Source organism: Pinus tabuliformis, chromosome 8 (genome assembly GCF_031772625.1).
Source record: "Pinus tabuliformis cultivar Carrire ecotype Pingquan chromosome 8, CPIR1, whole genome shotgun sequence".
Taxonomy (NCBI): Eukaryota; Viridiplantae; Streptophyta; class Pinopsida; order Pinales; family Pinaceae; genus Pinus; species Pinus tabuliformis.
In genome coordinates, this window is record NC_142294.1 from 142,499,339 (window position 1) to 142,525,520 (window position 26,182).

The 26,182-nt window shown below is 40.2% G+C and overlaps 1 protein-coding gene across 1 annotated transcript; it reads left to right on the plus strand.

Annotated features, from left to right (window-relative positions):
* The first annotated feature begins 15,484 nt into the window (after window positions 1–15,484).
* LOC149234516 (uncharacterized) lies at window positions 15,485–17,902 on the plus strand. Its single transcript, XM_089461198.1, has 2 exons — window positions 15,485–17,597; window positions 17,722–17,902. The coding sequence occupies exon 1, from the start codon at window positions 15,664–15,666 to the stop codon at window positions 17,350–17,352; it is 1,689 nt and encodes a 562-aa protein (XP_089317324.1). The 5' UTR covers window positions 15,485–15,663; the 3' UTR covers window positions 17,353–17,597; window positions 17,722–17,902.
* Window positions 17,903–26,182: the final 8,280 nt, after the last annotated feature.

Below are 26,182 nucleotides of genomic sequence, written 5' to 3' on the forward strand. Positions count from 1 at the left end.
TTGGGGCATGTATCTTTAAAAAAAATTGAGGTAAAAATTTAAAATATTTCTATAGTCAAGGCAACATAAAAAATTTTAAATTTCTCTAAGTTTGACTATAGGAGAAGAGATATATTTTTCTGGATATAAAACATTAGAAAAATTAAGAATTTCTAGAAATATTTGAAGAGGTGTTTAACATTTATTAGCATCTAAATTTCATTGCTGTCCAGAATATTAAATCATTGAAATTTAAATTCTTAGGCTTTCATTATTTGCATGATTCAGCCAAGTCTTGTGATCATTGGTTTTAATGCTTAGTAATCATTGAGATCACTCACTATCTAAGAAGGAAATTAAATCTAAGCTTAGATTTATTTACTTGAACTGTTGGATATTTCTTGAATAATTAGGCTTGAAAATTCTCAAGTAATTGTGATCAACATTTCTATTGAATACTCTACCATGGACTTGTTGAAAATTATATGTCTTTCAATTCTTAAAATCGAGTATTTTGAGCATCTACGTAATCTGGCATTATGTTGAAAAATTCCCAAGGAGGGTGTTGATCTTGAAGAAGTGTCATTGAATATAGATTGGATAAATAATTTAATCCTCCAAGTCTCTTGACATTAATATCATTGATTTATGGTCATTTTGGCATCTTTCTTTAAGAGGCATTATTTACTTGAACAATTACATCTTTGGCATCTTGGTATCCTATTTGCATTAGTCTTGTGTCTTCATTAAGTGCTCTTGTCCTAAGGAAAATCAATACTAAGGTCTTGAAACATAAATGATCTTACATCAGAGACTATTCACTCTTCCCTTTGTTAATTCATCTTGCATCTCATCTCATAATAACATTTTCCTTAGCAGCAGTTGTCCATCGTATACTTGGTCCTAAACTTCTTAGCAAGATAGTTGACTCCACAAGGCACTTGTATCAATCTTATAAATCTGATCGAATCATTTAAGCCTTGTTAGATTTGAACAAGTTTTTGGTTGCTCCACTATGTCTCCCGTCATTCGGGGAATTTTGAGGTCTAAAATGGGCCTCCTAAGAAAAATGTACAACCAAAATAAACTTTATAAGAACTAATAGGATTCAAGATGATGATGTCAACCATGGGGGACGATTCACCATTTTTGGAGTAAAGAAGTAAAAAAATTAAAAAATAATAAAATAATAAAACTACTTTTTCAACTCGTATTTTCAACTTATCTCCCTAAGGTTTTACTCAAATTTCAAATGGGAGTACTCGTTGGATGCAAAATTTAATTCCGCATCCAAATAGTACCCATGTTGAGTACTTTCAGTGGACCCTATTACACGAAAAATGAGAAATACATGAAAAAATGTGATTACAATCATGTTTTTCATGCATTTATCATTTTTCGTGTAGCAAGCTCCATCAAAATTATCCAACATGGGTACTCTTTGGATGAGGAATCAAATTATGCATTAATGAGTGTTTCCACCCGAAATTTGAGTAAACCCATAGGGAAATAAGTTCAAAATACAGTTGAAAAAATAGGTTTTTCTTTTTTCCCTCTAAAATTTGATGATGTAATCTAATCTTATTTCATTATTTCCACTATTATTTTATAATTTCCTTAGGAGGCCCATTTTAGACCTCAAAAATCCCCTAATGACTGGTTGGTTCCCAACTAGTCCTCCATGATTCCATTTCTGTAGGGTCCACCCCCCTTAGTCTGTTGTTGGGAGACAACTTAAACAAAGAGATTGGGGATCAGGCTAACAACCCTCAATCTGATCCGTTGTCACAGTGCCTAGACATTTTGTGCAATAACAGGGCTCAAATAGGCCTAATTAGGAAAATCAAACTCATTAGTGATTGTATAAATAGAAGTGATGTGATTCATTCTAATCATCATCACTTGGATTGGATTAGTATCTCTTGAGAGATTTTTGCACTTTTTGTTGGGTAAACTTTTTGGAGTATTCTTGATGCACTATGATGTTTGGATTTGCACTATTGTCTTTGGAGCTTCTTTCTAATGCAAAGTTGATGAATGGATATACTTGTTGAAAAGTGTGCAACAAGAAATGCTAAAAATAGAAGATGCTAAAAATAGCACTACTATAAATAGTTGGACTATAAATAGCAGTTTAGCCATTGGAGATTTTAGCTACAATGGGTGAAAAGTGAAAGTGCTAAAAATAGCTTTTCTAAAAATAACATTTTGGAATCCCTTCTTATTTTAGTCAGTGCCTGGACTAAACATAGGAAGTAAAATTTGAATTTGATATCAACAGCAGTTTGGAAATTAATTAATTAATTCATCTTGAGTTAATTAGTTAAGGAAAATCAAACTTGAAGTCTATGTGAGGACATGCAATAGTTTCTCCATTAATTGAGGAATATAACCTTTTGTTAAAGAGATAAGGATGAGTTGTCATATTGAGTTGTAATCAATTGACCTAGTTTAACTTAGTCAAGTCCAGTTAGATTGATTTAACAGTTTGTTAAATTAATGACAATTCAGTTAGTTAATGCTTGCATGCATGTAACCACTGTAATTCAGATAACTGAGTATTCACTCATGGATAACTCATGCATGTCAGTTCAGTCAGAGACCCAGTTGAGATCAAATGGAGGGATAATGTACTATCAGTTGCTAGGATATTCCTTGGTGAATATTCCTTGCATGCAGAAGGAATATTATTCCTTATGGATTGTGCAGTTGGACCTGAGGTTACAGTGAGTGTGATGAGGTCAATTCACACATGTGATATCATTGGACCCCAATCAAAACTGCGCAAGGAAATAGGAGGCTTGGAGGGCTTGAGGAAGATATATTCTATGTTTATTGAGTCTGTGAGCAACATTGTTTGAGTACAAAGAGAGCAGGATAGCTTGAGAGTTGATTCTTTGTAACTTGAACAAGATTTCCACTTGTATGATAATACAGAGTTGGGGTTTTAGGCTGGTGCTTTCCCCAGTGATATATCTTATGTGTTATGGTTGATTACTTCTCTATTCTCAGTTATAGCTGTTCATGCTTGATGTTGCTTATGTTTAATTAAACTTCCGCTCAATTGTTTGTAGAAGTATATCAAGTGTTTTGCTTTAGTACATTGCATTACCAGGTGATCTACAATGGGAAATTTCTACATGTTATCGGAGCAAAGGTGATCAAGGAAGAATAGTATACAAGCAGGAGAAGTTGGAAGTTTGGTTCTGAATATTGAATTGAGTTCTTATCACATCTATTTCACTGATGGCATTTAGTGGTTTAAGACTCGAATATGCCCTTGATGGCAGTTCGAATTATATAGCTTGGAAGGATCGCATGGAGGCAGTATTGGAAGATAACGACCTAAAGGACTTCATTGATCAAGAAGTCAAGAAGCCGACTGATGCTACTCAACTGGTAGAACAAAAAAAGTGTGTGGCTAGAGCAAGGAGAATCCTCCTGGAGGGAGTTCGAGATCACATTGTCTCGAGCCTCCATGGGAAGGAGACTCCATTTTCGATGTGGAAAATATTGAAAAATCTTTATTAGAATAGCAGCAATCAGAGGACGCTAGCGCTAAAGGACAAACTTCGCAAGATCAAGTGCGAAAAGGGCGACACAATCTCTACGTTCTTGAAAAAGCTCACACTTGCAAGGATGAGCTTGCAAGTGTAGGGGTCATGACTGCTGATGACGACATGGTGAGTCTAGCACTCCTCGGTCTTCCAAAGGGCTGGCATAGCTACTAGGACTCGGTTAATGGAAGAGAGAAACTGCCAGATTGGGAACAAATTTGGTCGGACCTAATGCAGGAGGAGATAAGGCGGAGCACCAGGAATGGACCTTCATCAAAACAAGATGACGAGGAAAATCTAGCTTTAGCGAGTAAAGCTAAGAAAGGGAATTGGAAGTTGTCCCAATCCAAATCTTCTCATGGTGGGAAGAAGGTTGACAAGTCGAAGGTGCGATGCTTTCACTATCATGAAGTGGGCCATTATGCTATGAATTGTCCACAGAAGAAATCCAAGAAAGGTTCCTCCAAGGGATCTAATGGTGATGCATTAGCTTCACAATTTGAGCTGGATTTCTTGCTTATCGCATGCATGGTTTCGTCCATGATGGGATGTGTTTGGTACCTAGACAGTGGAGCTTCTTTCCACATGTCGAGTGACAAGAATCTTTTCAGTACATTGGAGGAGAAGGATCTCCAGATGCGGATCGAGATGGGCGATGATGGAAAATACTGTCTCTGGTGAAGGTACAGTTGTGTTTTAGAGGGAGCATGGTGCTCCTCTCACCCTATCTACTATTAAATATGTACCAGGTTTGAAAAAGAATCTTGTGTCTGTTGCTATGCTAGAAGATAAAGGCTATGATGTATTCTTTAGTAAAGGAAAAGTGTTCCTGAGGCATATCGGCACCGGAAAGACCAAACGAATAGGGATTCGAGTAAAGAATCTCTACAAGCTAGAGGTAGATGATTGCGCTGCACTGAGTTCCAAAGCAGAGGTGGTGCAAAGCCAAGATGTTGGTGAGCTATGGCATAGGAGACTAGGCCACTTGCATCTTGGGGCCTTGAAGATCATGCAACAAATTTCTACTGGCTTACCCAAGGGAAAACTAAAGCAAACAGACACATGCAAAGGATGCACCCTGGGTAAGTATGCGAAAGCTTTCTTTCAGGATCAGAATAGTAGAGCTGGAGCAATCTTGGAGCGAGTTCACTTAGATGTATGTGGACCATTCTCTACAACCTCCACCGCTAAACAAAGGTACTATGTTATTTTTATTGACGATTTTTCTCGTAGATGCTAGATCTACTTTATGCAAAAGAAGGATCAAACCTTCTTGGGGTCTTGTGAGTTTAAAGCCTTGGCAGAGAAAGAATCTGGGAAGAAAGTAAAAGCCTTGTGTAGCGAAAATGGTGGAGAGTATATTTCCCAGCAGGTTAAAGACTTCTGTGCTGTAGAAGGAATTAAACGGGAACTGACAGCACCTCATAACCCACAACAAAATGGGGTGGCCAAAAGGAAGAACAGATCGATTTTGGGAGTAGCTCGAGCGATGTTGCATGACCAAGGCCTACCTCTTCATCTGTGGGCTGAGGCATGCAATACAGTAGTGTACCTTTAGAACAGAAGTCCTCATCGTGTACCAGTTTTTTGTCATGTGACCAAAGATGCTTGGAAGAAGCTAAACCCAATAGCTGAGTTGGGGATACTTGTGGGGTACACAGATACACCCCACAACTATCATGTGTTTTTGCCTACCAGTCAGAGAACCGTAGTGCGCAGAGATCTGAAGTTCGACGAGCAGAGAGCCATGCGAGTGTCACTTGAGAGGGAGCTCATGTTGCATGGTGATGAGGAACTTTTAGTTCCAAAGGAGGAGCCTCTTGATGATGTGGATCAACCACATGCAGAGGATCCAGTAGTGGAGACCACCACTCTTGGAGAGTCTTCCAGAGACAGGCTGAAACGCTCGCGGGAAGCTGACAAATTGATGCTAGATGCGAGAGAGAATGTGGGCAGCCATCCTCTCAGTGCAGACAGAGGAGATCTCCCGAGAGATACACTGGCTACATGGCCCTGGTTGGGGAGTGTGTAGCGACCAAACCTTCTTTTCAGGAGGCAGTGCAGCAACCAGTCTGGGTTGATGCAATGGTAGAAGAGTACAATTCTATCATACAGAACAGTGTGTGGGATGTTGTCCCTAGACCTGGGGACAAGTCAGTGGTTAGTTCCCGATGGCTTTACAAGGTAAAGCAGGCAGCTGATGGCAGTGTTGAGAAACACAAGGCAAGGTTTGTTGCCCGAGGTTTCTCACAGGTTGAGGGGATTGACTACGATGAGACCTTTGCTCCTGTAGCAAGGTACTCATCTATCAGATCGATGCTAGCTCTATCGGCTTAGATGGGTTGGAAGATCCATCAGATAGATGTGAAGACGACATTCCTCAATGGGAAGATTGAGGAAAAGGTATACATTGAGCAGCCCAAAGGATTTGAGACCTTCGATCGTGAGTCGCATGTTTGCCGACTCAAGCGAGCATTGTATGGGCTGAAGCAAGCACCCCGTGTTTGGTATACCAGGATCGACAGCTATTTCACCAGTTTGGGCTTCACCAAGAGTGAAGCAGATGCGAACCTTTACCACATCATGGTAGAAGGTAAGCCATTGATTATTGTACTTTATGTCAATGATCTGATTTTGACAGGTGATGACCAGTTGATATAGTCTTGCAAGAGAGTTCGAGATGAAGGACATGGGCCTCATGCACTACTTTCCAGGCATGGAAGTGTGGCAGAAATATGGGGAAGTATTTGTGTCTCAAGGCAAGTATGCCAATGAGATACTTGGGCGCTTTCACATGGAGAAGTGCAAGCCCATGCAGACTCCTCTAGTTGGGAACTGGAGGAAGGAGGATGCTACTTCAGGTGAGGTAGTAGCTGCTACTGTTTATCGGCAGCTGGTGGGTTCGCTTATGTATTTGGTGAACACACGACCCGACTTATGCTTTGTGGTGAACCAGCTGAGTCAAGCTATACCTACCAAGCTGTTTTGGAAGGTAGCGAAGCATGTGCTGAGATATCTCAAGGGCACTACACAGTACGGATTATGGTATAGGCGGACAAAGGGAGTGAAGCTGCAAGGCTTCAAGGATGTGGATTGGGCTGGTAGTCCATCACACTGGAAGATCACTTCTAGAGGAATCTTCAACCTTGGTTCAACTATAGTTTCTTGGTATAGCAGGAAATAGAGATCAGTTGCACTTAGCTCATCAGAGGCTGAATACATGGCTACGAGTCAGGCAACATTTGAGGCCATTTGGATGTGGAAGATTCAAGTGGGATTGTTTGGTTAGATGATGGATCCTACAATGATATACTGTGATAAACAGAGTTGCATAAAACTCTTTGAGAATCCAGTGTTTCATGACAGGTCCAAGCTTATAGATATCCTTACCATCATCTATGGCACTGTCTAGTCAAGAGGATCATGATGTTGTAGTATGTTTCGACTGAAGAGCAGGATGCAGATATTTTGACTAAGGCATTGTCAAAATGCAAGTTCGAGTTCCACAGAGATGGGATTGGGGTTACTGATAATCCCTTTCTTGTTGAGAGGGAGTGTTGAAAAGTGTGCAACAAGAAATGCTAAAAATAGAAGATGCTAAAAATAGCACTGCTATAAATAGCAGTTTAGCCATTGAGATCTTAGCTACAATGGGTGAAAAGTGAAAGTGCTAAAAATAGCTTTTCTAAAAATAGCATTTCGGGATCCCTTCTTTTTTAGTTAGTCCTTGGACTAAATATAGGAAGTAAAATTCGAATTTGATGTCAATAGCAGTTTGGAAATTAATTAATTAATTCATCTTGAGTTAATTAGTTAAGGAAAATCAAACTTGAATTCTATGTGAGGACATGCAACAGTTTCTCTATTCATTGAGGAATTTAACCTTCAGTGAAAGAGATAAGGATGAGTTGTAATATTGAGTTGTAATCAGTTGACTTAGTTTAATTTAGTAAAGTCCAATTAGATTAATTTAACAGTTTGTTAAATTAATGAGAGTTCAGTTAGTTAATGCTTGCATGCATGTAATTACTGTAATTCAGATAAGAGTATTCACTCATGGATAACTCATGCATGTCAGTTCAGTCAGAGACCCAGTTGAGATCAGATGGAGGGACAATGTACTATCAGTTGCTAGGATATTCCTTGGTGAATATTCCTTGCATGCAGAAGGAATATTATTCCTTATGGATTGCGCAGTTGGACCTAAGGTTACAGTGAGTGTGATGAGGCTTCACACATGTGATATCATTGGACCCCAATCAAAACTACGCAAGGAAATAGGAGGCTTGGAGGGCTTGAGGAAGATATATTCTATGTCTATTGAGTCTATGAGCAATATTGTTTGAGTACAGAGAGAGTAGGATAGCTTGAGCGCTAATTCTTTTGTAACTTGAACAAGATTTCCATTTGTATGATAATACAGAGTTGGGGTTTTAGGATGGTGCTTTCCCTAGTGATATATCTGTTGTGTTATGGTTGATTACTTCTCTATTTTCAGTTATATCTGTTCATGCTTGATGTTGCTCATGTTCGATTAAGCTTCCACTCAATTGTTTGTAGAAGTAGATCAAGTGTTTTGCTTTAGTACATTGCATTACCAAGTGATCTACAATGGGAAATTTCTACAATACTCTCTCTCATGTAAGTTGAATTTTGATGTTATTCTTGTTATTTTACTAGTTCACTGCATGTTATGGTTATCATTTTTCTTGTATGGGTTAAAGTAAATGTGAAATTCTTATGGGAACCTTGAATAAGTGATTTAATGCATGTGTTGTACTTGAAGAGAGTGGGTGAATGTTTGTAGAGGCAAATAATAGGTTTTAAGCCTCGAAATTTTATCTCTTTGGCAATTTTGAAGAATAAATCTTTGACTACCTAGTTTCTGCCCTTCAATAGGTTAGCATAGGTTAATTAGGGCTCCTTAGCTTACAAAAATTCTCAATCTATGTGCATCTTGACTCCATTAAGCCCAAGCAATAAGGCACTAATCCTCGTATCCCTTTGGTGGTCAAATTTCCGTCTTTTTCTTCACCTTTCCAAATTCTGGGCCTAACCTATGAGGGTCACCTAGGGCATCAATCTAAATCTTTTCTAGCCATCCAAAACCCTTGAAAATTGTTCCACAAATGCGTTGTGGTCTTCTCAAGGATCCCTCCAAATTTGAGGTCAATTCGACGGTGGGATCCCGAGATATTGCAAGCCCTGGCTCATGGACCGGTCTCCTCCCTATGTCACTTTGGGTTAGTGTCCTCATTAGGATCATTGCATTTGGATTTCAAAAGAAAATTATTCCTTTAATCCTATTCTCCTCCTTAACCAGGTCAAGCCCCTCCATTATTGGTCAACTCCACACCCTTGACCTAGTTTGAGTCCACCTGGGTTCTTTGTGGTCCCACAATTTCATAACTCAAATTCCACGAAGATTACATAGAATCCATTCCTCTATATGGATCCTTAAGTCTTGGAAGTCCCTTGTCAAGGCATATTCCCCAAACCTAGGCTCAAGTATCCCCTTAGCCCTTCCTAGAGAGCCCATCACCTTGCTTCTTAAGTAAGTAAGATATATAATTGAGCCTCTCTTGTGAATAGGCCTTGGGAATCTGTTAAAATTGGCAACCAGGGCAAAAATTCATGTGGGTCATCTTATTCATGGCTAATAATATTTTTATTAGATTCCTCTCGTCGAGAGGTGTAGGATTGATATAAAGATCATCCAATTCCGATAAGTATTCATGAAGATATGAATTTATTTTGATTGTGGAATTATTATCAAGCCAACCTACAACTCATGTAAGCTCAGAAGCCCAACAGTCGCATCTATTCACCCACCAACGTTGTGTATAAATATAAGAGGACTTTTCCTCATTTGGATTCACTCATCTCATCACATCTCTCTCTCTACTGCGCAGATATGAGTCTCTTCTCTACTGCGCTGAAATGGGTCTCTCTCTCACACACATGTGAAGCCGGAAGCTATTGAATTTGAAGTTGCAACTGCAGAAGTAAAGATTGACTTGCGTGGCCTAGAAGATCTCCTCTTTGGAACTGCGCTGTAGGTTCATCTGAACCTCCTTTGAAAGCCGCAACTTTTGGTGGTGGAATGAAGTCAATCCGATGAACGGTTTGCAAGATATCGACTGCCCTAGTTTGAAGCCGGAAACTGCTGAAACTGAAGCTGCAACTGCAGAAGTAAAGATTGACTTGCGTGGCCTAGAAGATCTCCTCATCTGAACTATGCTGTAGGTTCATCTGAACCTCCTTTGGAAGCCGAAACTTTTGGTGGTGGAATGAAGTCAATCCGACTGTCGGTTTGTGAGATATGGTCTGCCCTAGTTTGATAATGAAGCCGCTAATGCTGATGCTACTGATCTAGGGTTTGCTACTGCTGATATGAATCAGATTTATTGTACTATTTCTCTCTGTTGAATTATTGAAGATAAAAGAAGATTTGATCAAAGGGTTTCCCCACACATTGTGGGGTTTGTCCCTGGCTAGCCACCACATCTTGTGTCTCTTGTCTTGGCTTGTTTTCTGTCGATCGTTTAATGTTCTATCTGCACTTTACTTTATGTACATGTGATTGCTAATCGGTGGAACATAATAAGAAAAAGAAGTAAACTGTTATAAGCATAGAACATACCATAACTTAACATGGTATCAGAGTTGAGGTGAAGACAAAGCCCGAGGAAGAGCAAGAGCAATCATTGAAGAGAAGATTGGCAAGGCTATCCTAAAAGAACTATGGGGTCCTCAACACTCTTTCCTGCCGAAGACAAGCTCCGTGAGAAAGCTGACTATCACGGATGGAAGATGTCTATCGATCTAACCCTTGAAGATCAAGGAGTGCTGGACCATGTAAGAGGCAATATTGTTGAGCCTTCATCAAATGCATCTGTTGCTGCCTGGAACAAATGGAAAAATGGAGAAGTCAAAACAAAGAAGATCATCCGGGACTCTATCGACAAGCGCTTGGTGGCCTACATCTCTGATCTAGACACCTCCAAGGAAATCTACGACAGACTGGTGAGTTTATTTAAAGTTAATGATGCAAATCAAGTTTTGTTTCTTAGAAATAAGTTGAGGGAAATCAAGAAGGGTAAAGATGAAAGTATGCAAGCATACTTCTTAAGAATCACCGAGATCAAGAACGATCTCCTATCTATCGGGGAGACCATTACTGACAGAGAAATGGCACTCACAACTCTTGGAGGATTACCATCTGAATGGTATGTGTTCAGGACTACTCTTCTGAACAATAATGTAATTCCTAGTTTCGAGGAATTAATGGCTAGATGCATTCAAGAACAAACAAGGGTAGAAGAGCAGGAAATGCCCTTGCCTAAAGGTCCTCCTGCTGCTTTTTCTTCTCATGGTAAGAAAAGAAATAATTCTGGGTCTAATTCGAAAAGAAAGGCTGGATTTAAGGGTGGAAGAAAAGGACAATGTTTCATTTGCAATAAAGCAGGTCACTATGCAAGGGAATGCCCTGATAGAAAGGACTCTCACCGTGACGATGATCAAAATCCCTCTCATGGTAATCGAAGGAATGGAAAATTCAACAACAAAGGAAAAAGGAATGCGGGAAATCAAGGAAGAGGGCAACCATTCAAGAAGGCTAGAAATTCTAGGTATGAATCTAACACTGTTGACGATAAGCAGGCTGAATATTATCTACCAGCTGCTCTATCTACCTCCGCTCCTTCGGACTCAATGGGAATTTGGCTCATTGATAGTGGTGCCTCAAGACACTTCACTGGTTACAAAGAAGTACTCTATAATCTGGTAGAGAAAGAAACTAACCTGGAAGTTGTCCTTGGAGATGACATGAAATACCCAGTGAAAGGTGTAGGCAATGTTTCTCTTAAACTGAATCAAGGTAATACGATTCACTTACAAGATGTATTATATGTACCTGATCTCAAAAAGAACCTAGTATCCATCTCGGCAATGGAAGACAAAGGCTATAAGGTAACCTTCAGCAATGGTAAGGTACGCATATGGAAAAATAATGTTAAAGATGTTTTCACTCTTGGGTTTCGAGTTGATTCTTTATATCAAGTCGGTGGAAGTCCGCTAGGTGTCATGTCTTGTGACACAACGCTTCAGTCCGAACTTTGGCATCGGAGGTTTTCCCACCTTCATTACAAAGCTCTACCCGATGTAAGACAGATGGTAACAGGGATGCCTGAATTCCAAGTAGAGAAAGAAGGTGTATGTCCGGGATGTGCCGAAGGAAAGCTCAAAAGGGGACCATTCCCTTCAAGTCAAAGCAAGACCTCTGATATATTACAACTAGTTCACTCAGACATATCAAGTATGATGCCTGTGAACTCCTTGGGAGGATACTCATATTATCTCACTTTTACAAATGACCATTCTCGAAAGACCTGGATATACTTCTTGAAAAAGAAGGATGAAGTGTTCCCTTGGTTCCGACACTTCAAAGCCCTAATCGAGAATCAAACCGAAAAGAAGATCAAGATCTTAAGAACTGACAATGGGACTGAATATGAATCTAATGAGTTCCATGATTTTTGTAAAAATGCTGGCATCAAGAGGGAGACTACTACACCATATACTCCTGAACAAAATGGTGTGGCAGAAAGGAAGAACCGCACAATTATGGAAGCTGTCCAGGCCATGCTACATGATCAAAGTCTTCCTAAGTTTCTATGGGCTGAAGCTGCAAACACTGCCGTATATGTACAAAATCGATGCCCTCATCAAACATTGGGTTCCAAGACCCCTGAAGACAAATTCACCGGTAAGAAACCTAATGTTACTCATTTTAAAATTTTTGGAAGCCCTGTATACTTTCATGTGCCGAAAGAGAAAAGAAATAAATTGGGAGCATCTGGAAAGAAGGGAATTTTCGTGGGCTATGGTGAAAATACTAAAGGCTATAGAATCTATGTAGCCGGTCAAAGGGAAGTCATAATTATTCATGATGTCACCTTTGACGAAGATATGGCTCTCAGCAAGGTGATCAATCTTCCGACTTTGAGGAGCTCTCAAGAAGCCGACACCAGGGAACCGAAAGAAAAGGATGATGAATCAATGCCTGATGTAGAAGAACCCATGGATCCGATTGATCCTCCTCCATATGAGCCTTCCTCTTCTAGGAAGAGGCCCTCATGGCTTAAGGGGTTACTTGATGATGCTGAAGGACATGCTGCACCCCGAGGAACCTTTCGTTAAAGTAAGAAACCTAATAGGTATCAAGGATACCTAACCATCATGAGCACGATCATACAAAATGAGCCTTCGTCATTCTCAGATGCCGTCAAGCATCAAGTATGGAAGGATGCTATGACCGAAGAATATGAGTTTATCATAAAGAATGATGTTTGGGAAGTAGTTCCCAGACCCCAGGAAAAGACTGTTGTTACTTCCAAATGGCTTTACAAGATAAAGCATGCAGCAGATGGAAGCACGGAAAAGTATAAGGCTCGTTTTGTTGCTCGAGGTTTCTCCCAAAAGGAAGGTATAGACTATGATGAGATATTTGCACCTGTTGCCAGATATACGACCATCCGCTCGATCATAGCCCTTGCCGCTTCATAAGGATGGAACCTACATCAGATGGATGTCAAGACTGCGTTCTTGCATGGCTCGATCAAAGAAGAGGTCTACGTGGAGCAACCCGAAGGATTTGAGATTTATGATCGAAAATCTCATGTATGCAGGTTGAAGAAAGCTCTCTATGGGCTGAAGCAAGCACCCCGAGCATGGTATGAGAGGATCGATAGCTACTTGATGAAGCTGAAATTCACTAGGAGTGAAGCCGATCCTAACCTTTACTTTAAGGTTGAAGATGACAAGCCTCTCATACTGGTGTTGTATGTAGATGACCTCTTTCTAACAGGTGCAGACCCTCTCATTCACAAATGTAAGAGGGATCTGGCCTCTGAATTTGAAATGAAAGACCTAGGATTGATGCACTACTTCCTAGGACTTGAAGTGTGGCAAAAGCCAGGAGAAATTTTCCTATCTCAAGGAAAATATGTGGTGAAGATATTGGAAAGATTCGGAATGGTGGACTGCAAGCCTGTAACTACTCTGATGGAGCTTGACTTCAAGAAGTTAAGCGGTAGTGCTACTGGACATGTTTTACGAAATGCTACCGAGTATCGGCAACTCGTCGGAGCATTAATGTTCTTAGTGAACTCCCGTCCAGATATATGCTTTGCAGTCAACACGTTGAGCCAGCATATGGTTGAACCCCACCACATACACTGGATTGGTGCCAAGAATCTGCTGAGATATCTTCGTGGCACTATCACTTATGGGTTAAGATACATTGCCAGAGATGTGAGACTATTTGGATACACAGATGCTGACTGGGCAGGCAATGTGGAGGACTGTAAGAGCACTTCTGGGTGTTGTTTCTCCTTGGGATCTGCTTCGATATCCTGGATGAGCAGGAAACAAAAGTTGGTGGCTTTGAGCACCGCCGAAGCAGAGTATATTCCTGCTAGCATGGCTTCTTGTGAGGCAGTTTGGTTGCGAAAGCTCTTCAGTGAGTTGTTTGGATTCACATTGGATACCATTGTGATCCTCTGTGACAACCAAAGTGGGATTCGTTTGTCAGAGAATCCCGTATTCCATGATCGCTCCAAGCATATTGATATCAGATACCATTATATTCGAGATATGATGCAACGGGGAGCTATAAGGCTCCATCATATCGATATAGATGAACAGGTCGCCGACATTCTGACAAAACCCCTTGGGAAAGTAAAATTTCTGACTTTCCCTGAACAACTTGGAGTTGTTCAAAGACCCTCCATTGAGGGTCATGTATGATGCATTGAGCTCTGAGAGCTCCAGGGGAGTGCGGGGTGCTTCTTGGAGCAGCATATGACCACAGGATTATTCACTATCCCCTGGTGGTATACATGTACACCCCGTGGCGACATTGTAGCAGGATTGATGTGTTCTCCTGTGAGGCCTGGATTGATGTGTTCTCCATGGTAGCCTGGATTGATGTGTTCTCCATGGCAATTGTAGCAGGATTGATGTGTTCTCCTGTGAGGCCTGGATTGATGTGTTCTCCATGGCAATTGTAGCAGGATTGATGTGTTCTCCTGTGAGGACAGGATTGATTAGTTCTCCTGTCGAGGCATCCTACCCATGCAGTCTGGGACTCATGGGAAGTACCTCTCATCTAATCAATGAGCAGGGAAATGAAGTTAGGGACCATAGTAGTACCGATGGACGCATCGTTGTAACTACCGTACTCCCTACGCTAGGATGACCTCCATTGATCTGGGATCAATGATACTGGTCTGGGACCAGTGGTAGGAGTTGTATCATACTATGATGCTGACTTCAGGTCGGTTGAGACTAGTCTGGGATCAGTGGTACATACCAGTGTTGCACACATCGCGATAAAATCGCGATAAAATCGGAAAATCGCGATTTTTTTAAATTGCCGATTCAAAGCGCGATTTTTATCCAAAAAATCGCCGCTTTTTTTTTATAGCGATTTTTATCGAAAAAATCGCGATTTTTTCAAAAAATCGCGATTTTTTCGATAAAATCGCGATTTTTTCGCATTAAATCGCGAGGGGCGCGGGCAGCGGGGTTTTATATGGAAAAAACGAAATTTTTTTTGTTCATTCAGCAGTCCGCCGCGGAGGAGAAGGAGGAGAAGGAGAGGAAGTGAGGGAGAGGGTTGCCGTCCGTTGTGGGAGCGAATCGAAGCGATTTTAGGAGGAATCCAAGCCAAGATCGCCAATTTGTCCATAAACCAGGTATGTAGATTAATTTTTTTTTGTTTTGGTTCTATAAAAACTTTGTTTTTCATTGTTTTTAAAGAATTTTTGGAAATTTTTCATTGATTTGGGATGGGTTATTTGTTATGACTATGAAAACCAATTTTTGATTTTTATTTTCTCATTTTCTTTAAACATTGTTTATTTTTTTTGATTTTTCATTGTTTTTTGGCATTTGGTTGGGTAACTTGGGTTTAGAAATTGGGATTTTGGAAATAATTAGCTTGTAATTTTGCAAATGCTAAATTGTAATTTGTATTTACTATTATCATTTATGTAATCCTAAATTCCTATTTCCTAATCCTTATTTTTCCATAGGTTTGCAAATTCAAAATTCAAAAACAAACATGCCAAGGAAATTGGATCCTTTCTGGGAATATGGTGACCCTAAAACTCCGAATGATAGACAAAACTTGTATTGCAAGTTGTGTGGAAAGGAAATATTCGGGGGGGTGTACAAGTTGAAGTTCCACCTTGCACAAATCCCTGGACATGATGTGGTGCCCTGTCTAAAGACAAATGCTGAAATTATCCAAAAAGCCATGAGAGCATTGGGAGAATTAGAGCACACTAGAGACGCCAAAGAAGAACTCAAAAGGCAACTAAAAAGGTCAGTTGAAGGAAGTGGGCCAAGTGGCACAGGTTCTACTGCAGCGTCAGTCAATCCGGTAGCTGCATCATCATATTTTGTTCCTCGAACCACACCTGGTTCACAACCAACTATTGGTTCAATGCTAAAAAGAACTGAAAAAGAAAAAGCTGACAAGTTGATGACAAAATTTCTCCTCTGGAGTGATATTCCTTTCAGCATTATAAGGAATAATCCATTTTTCCAACCTACTCTTGATGCTGTTGCCAGTGTTGGCCCGGGGTACAAACTCCCTTCTCTTCATGATTTCAGAGGCCGGCTTCTTCAAGATGAAAAGCGTGACTGCACCCAAAGATTGGAGGATTTTAGGGCATCATGGGCACAAACAGGATGCACTGTTATGTCAGATGGTTGGACTGACCAAAAGGGGAGAACCCTTATAAACTTCTTGGTTAGTTGTCCCTTGGGGACTATGTTTATCAAATCTGTTGATGCAACTCATCAAATCAAAGATGCAAAAAATTTATGTGATTTGCTGGATGTGTTTATTTTGGAGGTGGGTGCAGAAAATGTTGTCCAAGTCATAACGGACAATGCTGCAAATTATGTTGCTGCTGGTAGAATGCTTATGGACAGGCATCCTACTTTATTTTGGACACCTTGTGCTGCCCATTGTATTGATTTGATGTTAGAGGACATTGGGAAAATTCCCTTTGTCAAAGAGGTTGTTGACTCATCAAAAAGCATCACAAAATTTATTTACAATCACACATCTGTGCTTAGCTTGATGAGAAAATGCACCAACAACAAAGAGTTGGTGCGCCCCGCCATTACACGGTTTGCGACGAGTTTCATATCTCTTCAATCCCTCTTGAATTCTATGTGGGATTTGAAGAGAATGTTTCTTTCAGAGGAGTGGCGTGCTTCGACAATGAGCCGCAAACCAGAAGGAGAGGCCGTCTGCAGACTAGTTTCATACCAGGAGGACTTCTGGGCGGGAGTGCAGGAGGTGTGCGCTGTTACAGAACCTTTGGTAAAGGTTCTTCGGTTGGTTGATGGTGAGAAGCCCGCAATGGGCTATTTGTATGAAGCCATGGATAGGGCCAAAGAAGCCATTCGGTCCTACTATGATGACAAGGGAGATGATGGGTTCCAGAGACAACTCCTTCTATGGAACGTCATTGATGAGCGATGGAACAACACACTCCATCGTCCCATTCATGCTGCTGGCCTTTTCCTGAACCCTGCATTTTCTTATGCATGTGGGTTTAATTTTGATGTTGAGGTCGTGGAAGGATTATTAACCTGTGTCCAGAAGATGGTGAGAACTTCAGAAGAACGTATGGAGGCCTCTAGACAAATTGAGCAATATAAGTTGTCAGCGGGCACATTTGGCTTTGAGATGGCTGTCATTGATAGGACGGTTAAAATGCCAGGTATTTTTTAGTTTGTAGTATGTACTTTGTAACTTTGTTTCAAATTTCATTGTTTCTTCAAATTCCATTTTTTTCTTATGTTTATTTAAAATTTTCTTTGTAATTTTGTTGTAGACGCATGGTGGAAGATGTATGGGGGCAGAGTACCCCTTTTGCAAAATCTTGCCGTGCGGATCCTCAGCCAAACATGCAGCTCCTCGGGATGTGAGCGCAATTGGAGTGTATTTGAAAAAATACACAACAAGAAGCGCAATAGGTTAACACTTAAACATTTAAAATATTGCAAATTTCCAAATAAATTTTTGAATTCATTAAAGTTTTAAACAATATTTTTTTTATAATATTAATTATTAATTTATTATTTCATGAACTTTGTACAGGTTGGAGTCCCATAGACTTAATGACATGGTCTATGTCTACTACAATCTTCGATTGTGGGTGAAACAACTAGAGAAGACACCTGATACGGAAGCCATCTCATTGGATGGGATTGACACCACTGCTGAATGGAGGGTTGAGACCGAGAGGCCTCTCATGGATCCCACTGAGGATTGGTTAGTGCAGGAGGAGGGGGAGGAGGAGGGGGAGGAGGAGCAGGAGGAGGAGCAGGAGCAGGAGCAGGAGGAGGAGGAGTTGGAGGAGCAGGAGGAGGAGGTGACACCGCCTACCCGGGCTACCCGGGCTACCACTACCACCAGTAGAGGACGTGGTCTCCGTCCACCTCAGCCTCCTGTAGCTGCTACTACTAGTTCTTCAGCTTCTAGAGCACGTCAGACTCCACTGCCATTTCCACCACCACAGGCACCAGCTTCTACATCTAGAGGGAAAGAGAAAGCTGTGCCATATTCTCGCAAGAGGGGCAGAGGAAATCAATAGGATTAGACTTTCATTTTATTGTATATGACATTATGACATGATGAGATACATTATCATATTTTTTGTTGATATTTTGAGGCTGAGTTGGACTTGGGACTCAGGACTTACTATTCAGGACATGATTCAATGTTATGTGTGATTTTAGCGCTAGAAATGATATTGAACATCTTATATATTAGTTTTTTTATCATATTTATGTGTCAATGTATTTATTTTATGTTGTAGATGGTTTAGATATTAAAAAAATTGAAAAAAAATGAAAAAAAAATGAATATTTTTGTGCCAAACGATTTTTTCCCGCTTTTTTCCGATTTTTTCCCGATTTTAACGATTTTTTCCGCTTTTTTCCCGGCGCCGATTAAATCCCGATCGCGATGTGTGCAACATTGGTACATACTCTGAGACTGACTTTGAGTTAGTGGAGGATGATATTGGTCTGGGACCATTGGAGTTGTACTCACTATGACGCTGACTTTGGGTTGGTTGAGACTGGTCTGGGACCAGTGGTACATACTCTGAGACTGACTTTGAGTCAGTAGGATACATCCTCGATCATTTCTTCTTCTTCATAATTCGGACAAAAGCAGAGTAGAACAGAACCATGCAAGAGCAGAGCAGAACAGAACAAAACAGTACAAATCAGTGCAGGGCAGAACAAGACAAAGCAGAACAGGCAAAATAGAGCAGAGCAGGGCAAGGGTCAAGCTGTACAAGGCAGTGCATTTGATGGATGAATAGTAACGACCAATAGATAGATTGCAAATGAAGTTCTCCATGGTTGAGAGGGAGTGTTAAAATTGGCAACCAAGGCAAAACTTCATGTGGGTCATCTTATTCATGGCTAATAATATTTTTATTAGATTCCTCTTGTCGAGAGGTGTAGGATTGATATAAAGATCATCCAATTCCGATAAATATTCATGAAGATATGAATTTATTTTGATTATGGAATTATTATCAAGCCGACCTACAACTCATGTAGGCTCAGAGGCCCAACAGTCGCATCTATTCACCCACCAACGTTGTGTATAAATATAAGAGGACTTTTCCTCATTTGGACTCACTCATCTCATCACATCTCTCTCTCTCTACTGCGCAGATATGAGTCTCTTCTCTACTGCGCTGAAATGGGTCTCTCTCTCTCACACATGTGAAGCCGGAAGCTGTTGAATTTGAAGCTGCAACTGCAGAAGTAAAGATTGACTTGCGTGGCCTAGAAGATCTCCTCTTTGGAACTGCGCTGTAGGTTCATCTGAACCTCCTTTGAAAGCCGCAACTTTTGGTGGTGGAATGAAGTCAATCCGACGAACGGTTTGCAAGATATCGACTGCCCTAGTTTGAAGCCGGAAACTGCTGAAACTGAAGCTGCAACTGCAGAAGTAAAGATTGACTTGCGTGGCCTAGAAGATCTCCTCATCTGAACTGCGTTGTAGGTTCATCTGAACCTCCTCTGGAAGCCGAAACTTTTGGTGGTGGAATGAAGTCAATCCGACTATCGGTTTGTGAGATATGGTCTGCCCTAGTTTGATAATGAAGCTGCTAATGCTGATGCTACTGATCTAGGGTTTGCTACTGCTGATATGAATCAGATTTATTGTACTATTTCTCTCTGCTGAATTATTGAAGATAAAAGAAGATTTGATCAAAGGGTTTCCCCACACATTGTGGGGTTTGTCCCTGGCTAGCCGCCACATCTTGTGTCTCTTGTCTTGGCTTGTTTTCTGTCGATCGTTTAATGTTCTATCTGCACTTTACTTTATGTACATGTGATTGCTAATCGGTAGAACATAATAAGAAAAAGAAGTAAATTGTTATAAGCATAGAACATACCATAACTTAACAGAATCACCCTTTATCCTCTCATTTATCTATACATCTAGTGATTCCTCCTATACCAAGTCTCCTCCCATCGGTGAAAGTCCGTAAAGAGCAGGGACCCTTAACTGAGGTGACAATGAGCTATCGCTCCATTGTTGCCCTCGACCTAGTAGTTTTCTATAGGATCCCATCTTAGGACCCCTGCTAGTTTGAGTGGTAACAGGCTTGCTCCAAAAGATATGTTATTTGTACATTAAAATATTATTAGGGGCTAGATTAGGCAAATTTGAATTTGTGAGAGCCTCATATAAATTAAAGAGACCTCATTTGTACTTGGACACAACACTTGGGATTTTCGACCTCTCTATTAGAGAATTTTGGCCTACAGTTTGTGGAGTGATTTGGATGATTAAATGCATTTTGATGTATGGAAAATTTTCGCTATGCTCTTGGAGCTTCTTGTTGGCAAGATTGTGGATGGATATATTCTTCTTCATCTTGTAAGTGCAATATAATGCTATATTTCTATTTTGATGGATGTCTAATGCATGGAATTATTTTCTTATGGTGAAATAATGTGCCCTAATTAATGTGAATTAATGGAATCATTGAAACTATTGGATATTTTGGATGTGTTACTCATTGGAAAAAGAATGAATGGGTGTTCCTAGGGGATAATTTGCATTTACATCCTTGAAACTCCACAATAATTTCCTTCGAAGTGTAAAAGTCTAAAGTTGTTCTGTAGCTGCATCCATAGATAGTGAAGTTGCTTCTTTAGGCCTCCTTGAAGAGCAAAGTTTCCCAAGTCGAAATTATTTTGACTCCAATCCTCCCAATTTCTAGGCATTGGTCCTAGATCCTTAGTTATCACATTAACTCAATGAAAAATCATTATTTCACCTCATTTCTTCCTCTTTTCATCGTCCCTCTAAGGATAAGGAAATTTTCTAGGGCTTGGTGTGAAATTTTAGGGAGGAGGAATTTTGGGATTCCTTCGATAAATTTATTTATTTGTGTTTCCTCTAGGCATCCTCCAATTTCGAATGAATTCCGGCAGTTGAATTTCAAATAAATTGATGCCCTAGCTATCACACCAAGTGGGAACCCATGAAGCTGCTTTTGACTTGGGGATTTCTTGAAGGTTTGCGCTTAGTAGTTCATCATTCGAAACCTTTTCTCTTAACTATAGTTGACCATTGGATGAGTCTTTACCTCGGTATATCTCTCAACCCTAGGTCTCTTATAGTTTTTTTTTTTTGTCAAGGGGTTTTTTGTGGAAAGTCATCCTAGCTTCTCCCAAAGATCACACTTTGTTTGAATCTTTCCATTGAATGAGCCATCCTTGCCTCAGTTTGAACCCTAGTATAGACATATTAATTACAAGTGAGAAAAATTGGAAGTCTTGATCTTAGGCACTCATCATTATTGAGCATTCCTGAGCCCAAGGTCTAGTCATCCCTCATAGGTCTTTCTTAGAGCGCCTTTCAGCTTCTCATGAAGCATTTGAACCATTAATTGAGCCTCTCCTTGAATGGACCTTGGAAATCATTTTACTTCTCATCATTGATCCTATCATCCTAATTGATTTCCTCCATACTAAGACTCCTGCCGTTGGTGAAAATACGAGAAGAGAAGGGGACATAGGCTATGGTGACAATGGGCCTTTGTCACATAGTGTTGTTGTGCACTCTAGTTATAGCTTACAAACTAGGCTTGCTAGTTTGTGCAGCATAAAGTCTATAATATGGTGATAATGAAGGGGAAAAGGTTTCATGGCCAAGTTCCATGGTCAAGGGGACCAATTGATGGGATGTCCACATCCCGAGTGTATGAATGTAAAGGAGGGAGCAATCATGGAGGCATGAGATACCCGCGTAGCCTGATTTTTTCATGCATCTTGTGTTCCTTTTACTTCTTGATTATTCCTTGTATTACCGCATATAGCTCAAGTGTTAGAGCTTGCTTTTTATGATGTGTCAATTTTATTACCCATTAAGATGAATCAATTTATCACTCATCAAGGTTGGGACATGCAAGTATTCCTTTTTGATGTAATGGAGCATTATGTGCTCAAAAACTGGGTGATAACTAATGAGGAGGGTAAAGCTCATTTTGCCGATGCGCTAACTTATGTTCCTAGCCATATTTTGCATTTTGATTTTCTTCTTTTTCTTTTGTTGTGGCCATGATATGATTTTTCATTCTTTTAGCTACATCAACCTCCAAGGCAATGGTTTTTTGGCCCTACTCAAGGTATGTGGACATGAGGGTACCAAATTCCAAAGAACCAATGACAAGTTGGACCCGAAGAATGGAGGTGATATATGGGGCTTGTAATGTATGATGGAAAGGATTAAGTATGGCATAGGGTATAATGAACATGCTATCTCAATCTTGGGTTTCCCAATAGTGCCCCTCCTCAACCCTTAGGCCTCAAAGGAGGTCCGACTCAACTAGGGCTAAAGATTAATCCCCTTGGTAAGGTGAGAGAACAAAATTATGGTCAAGATCTGTCAATCTTCCATATCACCCCATTATCTATTGAATTTCCACAATCTTGGGTCTAGGATAGAATCTTAGAATCTCTGACACTAAGAATCTCAGCATAACTACTTTGCACGGCGGAAAAATAGTAGTAAATAACACATGCACAAGTATAGACAATTTTTAACAAAATATTGTACAATAATGTACAACCCAATTTTCGTTATATTAAACTAATCTAAATAATACAACAGTCTAGGGAATACAAGGTACAATGACAATCTCACTGCAGTCTCTATGTCGTATCTTGTCCTTCCAGTGCTTCGCTCCTGCTCTTCTCTCTAGCTTCCCCTTAGTCCATCAAAGGACAACACATAGAGTCTCCAGGGGGGATACCACCTATCATTGTTGCAAGTCGCTTCTGCTACAATGAACACGGACTGATCCAATCTACTCTTCTAGGCTGGCCAACACCTAAGCTCCAATCTGCCAAGCTAGCATTCCATTAGTCCATCAATGTGTTGCACATTAGGCTCCATAACTTCATCCAACCTTCAACTATCCACATCACTTTATGATGGCTTGTCAGGGGCTATTTTGGGTAGCCAACACGCTGCCATCCACCAATCCAATGGAACCCCAACACTTCACTGCAAGATCTACTCGTAGTTGAGGTCTCCAACTACCCAAGTCAACCTCAACACATGGCTCCCACAGGTTATAAACAATTCTGATCCAAAACTGGTCAGTCCTTTGACCCAACACAAGACAAACTTAACTCCAAGTCTATTGTACCACTGTTCTCCTTAACGGTTCCTAGCTAGGGCACCTGGCACGCTGCAACAACGTTATTAAATACCCACACAGTCCCTTAAATAATTGTGACCTACCTCCAAATGTATCCTCTGCCTCCATGTTGACATTCTTGGCACTTATTAGCCCTCAAACAATCCTACGCATGCCTTTTCTGAGGTGTTAAGGCATGCGGCCTACCACACCAGCCTTCATGTACCCACGACCTACTCAAAACAGAGATACTTATCTACTAAACAATCCCCAACAGACCCGCGGTCTTACCTCTCCTAGCTTGACCTTCCTGCAGGTGTAAACAACCCTCCAAACAGTCATAAGAAGCCTCCAAAACAGCCTCTCTCCTTAGCTGAAGTGCTCTCTTTCTTGCGGCCCAAACAGAGGTGTAAATACTTCCTAACCTGAGTTTATTTTGCTCCTCTTCTGCCTTGTGTTTCATAGATGGATGAGCTAAAATGATGCTCACTCACCTTGTATTTATACAATATACAAGGGCTTCCTCAAAACATCATCATAGGGCTTGACAATCTGTCATAAGGCTTATTAACATCAAGCCAACCTTGACCTTGTGCCACCATGCCCACACATAACTTTCAAAAATTCATAACTCCATTTATACAACTCGAAATTGGATGATTTTTGATGCGTCGGATTCGTCTTGACGAGTACTATCATCCTCATCCATCACATATCGAAATGTGTCCATGGTTTTGGCCCAAATCATGATGGGTGCAAAACCTCAACCTTGGGTTCCAAGCCCACAAGTGATGCTTGTGGTCCTGTTGAAGCCCCGAAAATCAGGTCTACAACAAGGGGGATACCCACCCGATCCGAACCTTGGTTAGCAGCTCCTTTTCCGTTTGGTATAGTGGGTCCAACTGGGGATATGGGACCAATTTCCCAATTTATGTGTGTGTGTGTTGAGAATTGATATTTCCTTCCTAATGGTCTCTAAGTAAAATGCTCTTATTCTAAATCTATTCTAATTGTATTCTAATAAACAGAAATATCTAATTCTAAACTAACCTGAAATTTAGTCTTTTAGATATGCGATTTAAAATAGTTTCAAATGGCAATTGGTAATAAAGATCATTCAACTGCTATGAGAAAATAATTCAATAAAGATAAACCATTTTGTATAAAAAAGTTAGACGAAACAATTGTGAAAAACATATCGCATAATAAGTCACTCATATATTAAGCATAAATAAATAGCTATCACCATACAGAAGTGCCAAATGATAACTCAAGCATTCACACATTCACATATAAATAACTGAACATCAATATCACTCTAACACATAAGCAGAAACAATTAAGAGATAAAAGTACCATTTATAACTAGTTCTACTCATGAGCTTCAAGTAATAATGATTTATCTCTTCTTAATTCAACATCCACTAAGAGTACAGAAGTGCAACATCAGTAGCAGATATTATACGCAGATATCAATAAATCCTGTTCCATTAATTCATCAAAACCTCCTCGGAGGGTGCAAAAGTGCATGTTCTGAGGACAAGTTTTTGACAAATTTCAGGACCCTTCTCTAAATGCATGAGAAGGGTTTAAATATTACTTAGCTAAATCTAAAAATAATTTATTAAAAAAATGTAGGATACGATTTAAATGGCTGTTCTCATTTCAGGCAAAAACAAAGCAAAAATTTTAAACTAAAACTGAATCTAAAACTAGACTAACAACTAACTATATATGTATCTGTTCCTTGTAGTTGCAAGCATTCAGCATTTGCTTGAGGAGAGTTGGTTGGCCGACTTCCGATTTTAGTTGTCCTGCGAAAACAGAATCGACAAGAGCTGGCGCTATCTTCTCGGCAGAATTAATGATACATTTGAGAGTCATGCACTGGCTGTGTGGTTTCACCAAGTACATCCAGTGAGAATCCCAATTCAACTTGGTTAACCTTTTGATGGATTATGCTTTCTCTTGAGCCTTCTGTCTCTAGTTTGTCTGTAGATGTTGTACATATCTACATACCACTTGTGAATATCCCTGATAAATACCACTAGTTTTAGAGTTCAAGTTTTGCTTTTCGCCTTTAGCACTTTTTCCTACAAATATCCGGGCTTACAGGCGACTGAGCAATTGGAGGCTTTCCATCTCGAGGGGTTTTGCCTGGCGATGCGCGATTAGCACTAGGCAGAAACTGCCTCCGTTTCTCGATCCGGGTTTCGCTGGTGCGATTTGCGCCTCTTGCGCGCTTTTTCATTGGAGGATATAAACCTTAAATTTTGTGGAAAGAATGATTCCATGAGTTCTTGGTCCTGAGTCCTAAATTTTCTATTTGTGATATCAGCACTATCCAATACCCATTTGACCATGTCTGTGTATGGAATAATTTTGGGCCTTGCCACTATCCAGTGCAAGAACGAACATGCTAGTTCTATAAGATGCCTCGGAAGATCCATGTGAGTCTGCAATAGTTGTAACCTCCATTGTTTTGGGATTTTCTTCCTCGAGTAGACTGTACATGCCTTCCCAAGTAGTAATACCGGCATCTTTGTTACAAGTGGTGTCTGTGTATAACGATGTCATTTCTTTATCTTCCGAACTCGGAGCTTTACCTTTCTTTCCCATAATGCCCTGAATACTGCTTTGTATATTTCTTTGACCTTCGCTCCTGTAGTTTACAAATGAGGCAAGAGTAATGATAAGAAAAAGGTGACGGGAAAGCTTTAAATGCCGAAATTATATAAAATATATCACCTTACGTGAAATGGCTCCTCGAACAGTTCAAAACCATATTTCATTAATGATTGCCAACTAACTCATTGATTAACATTTAACACGCATAATCGAGCATTGGTTTATGGAAAAATCTTTTTTCGAACA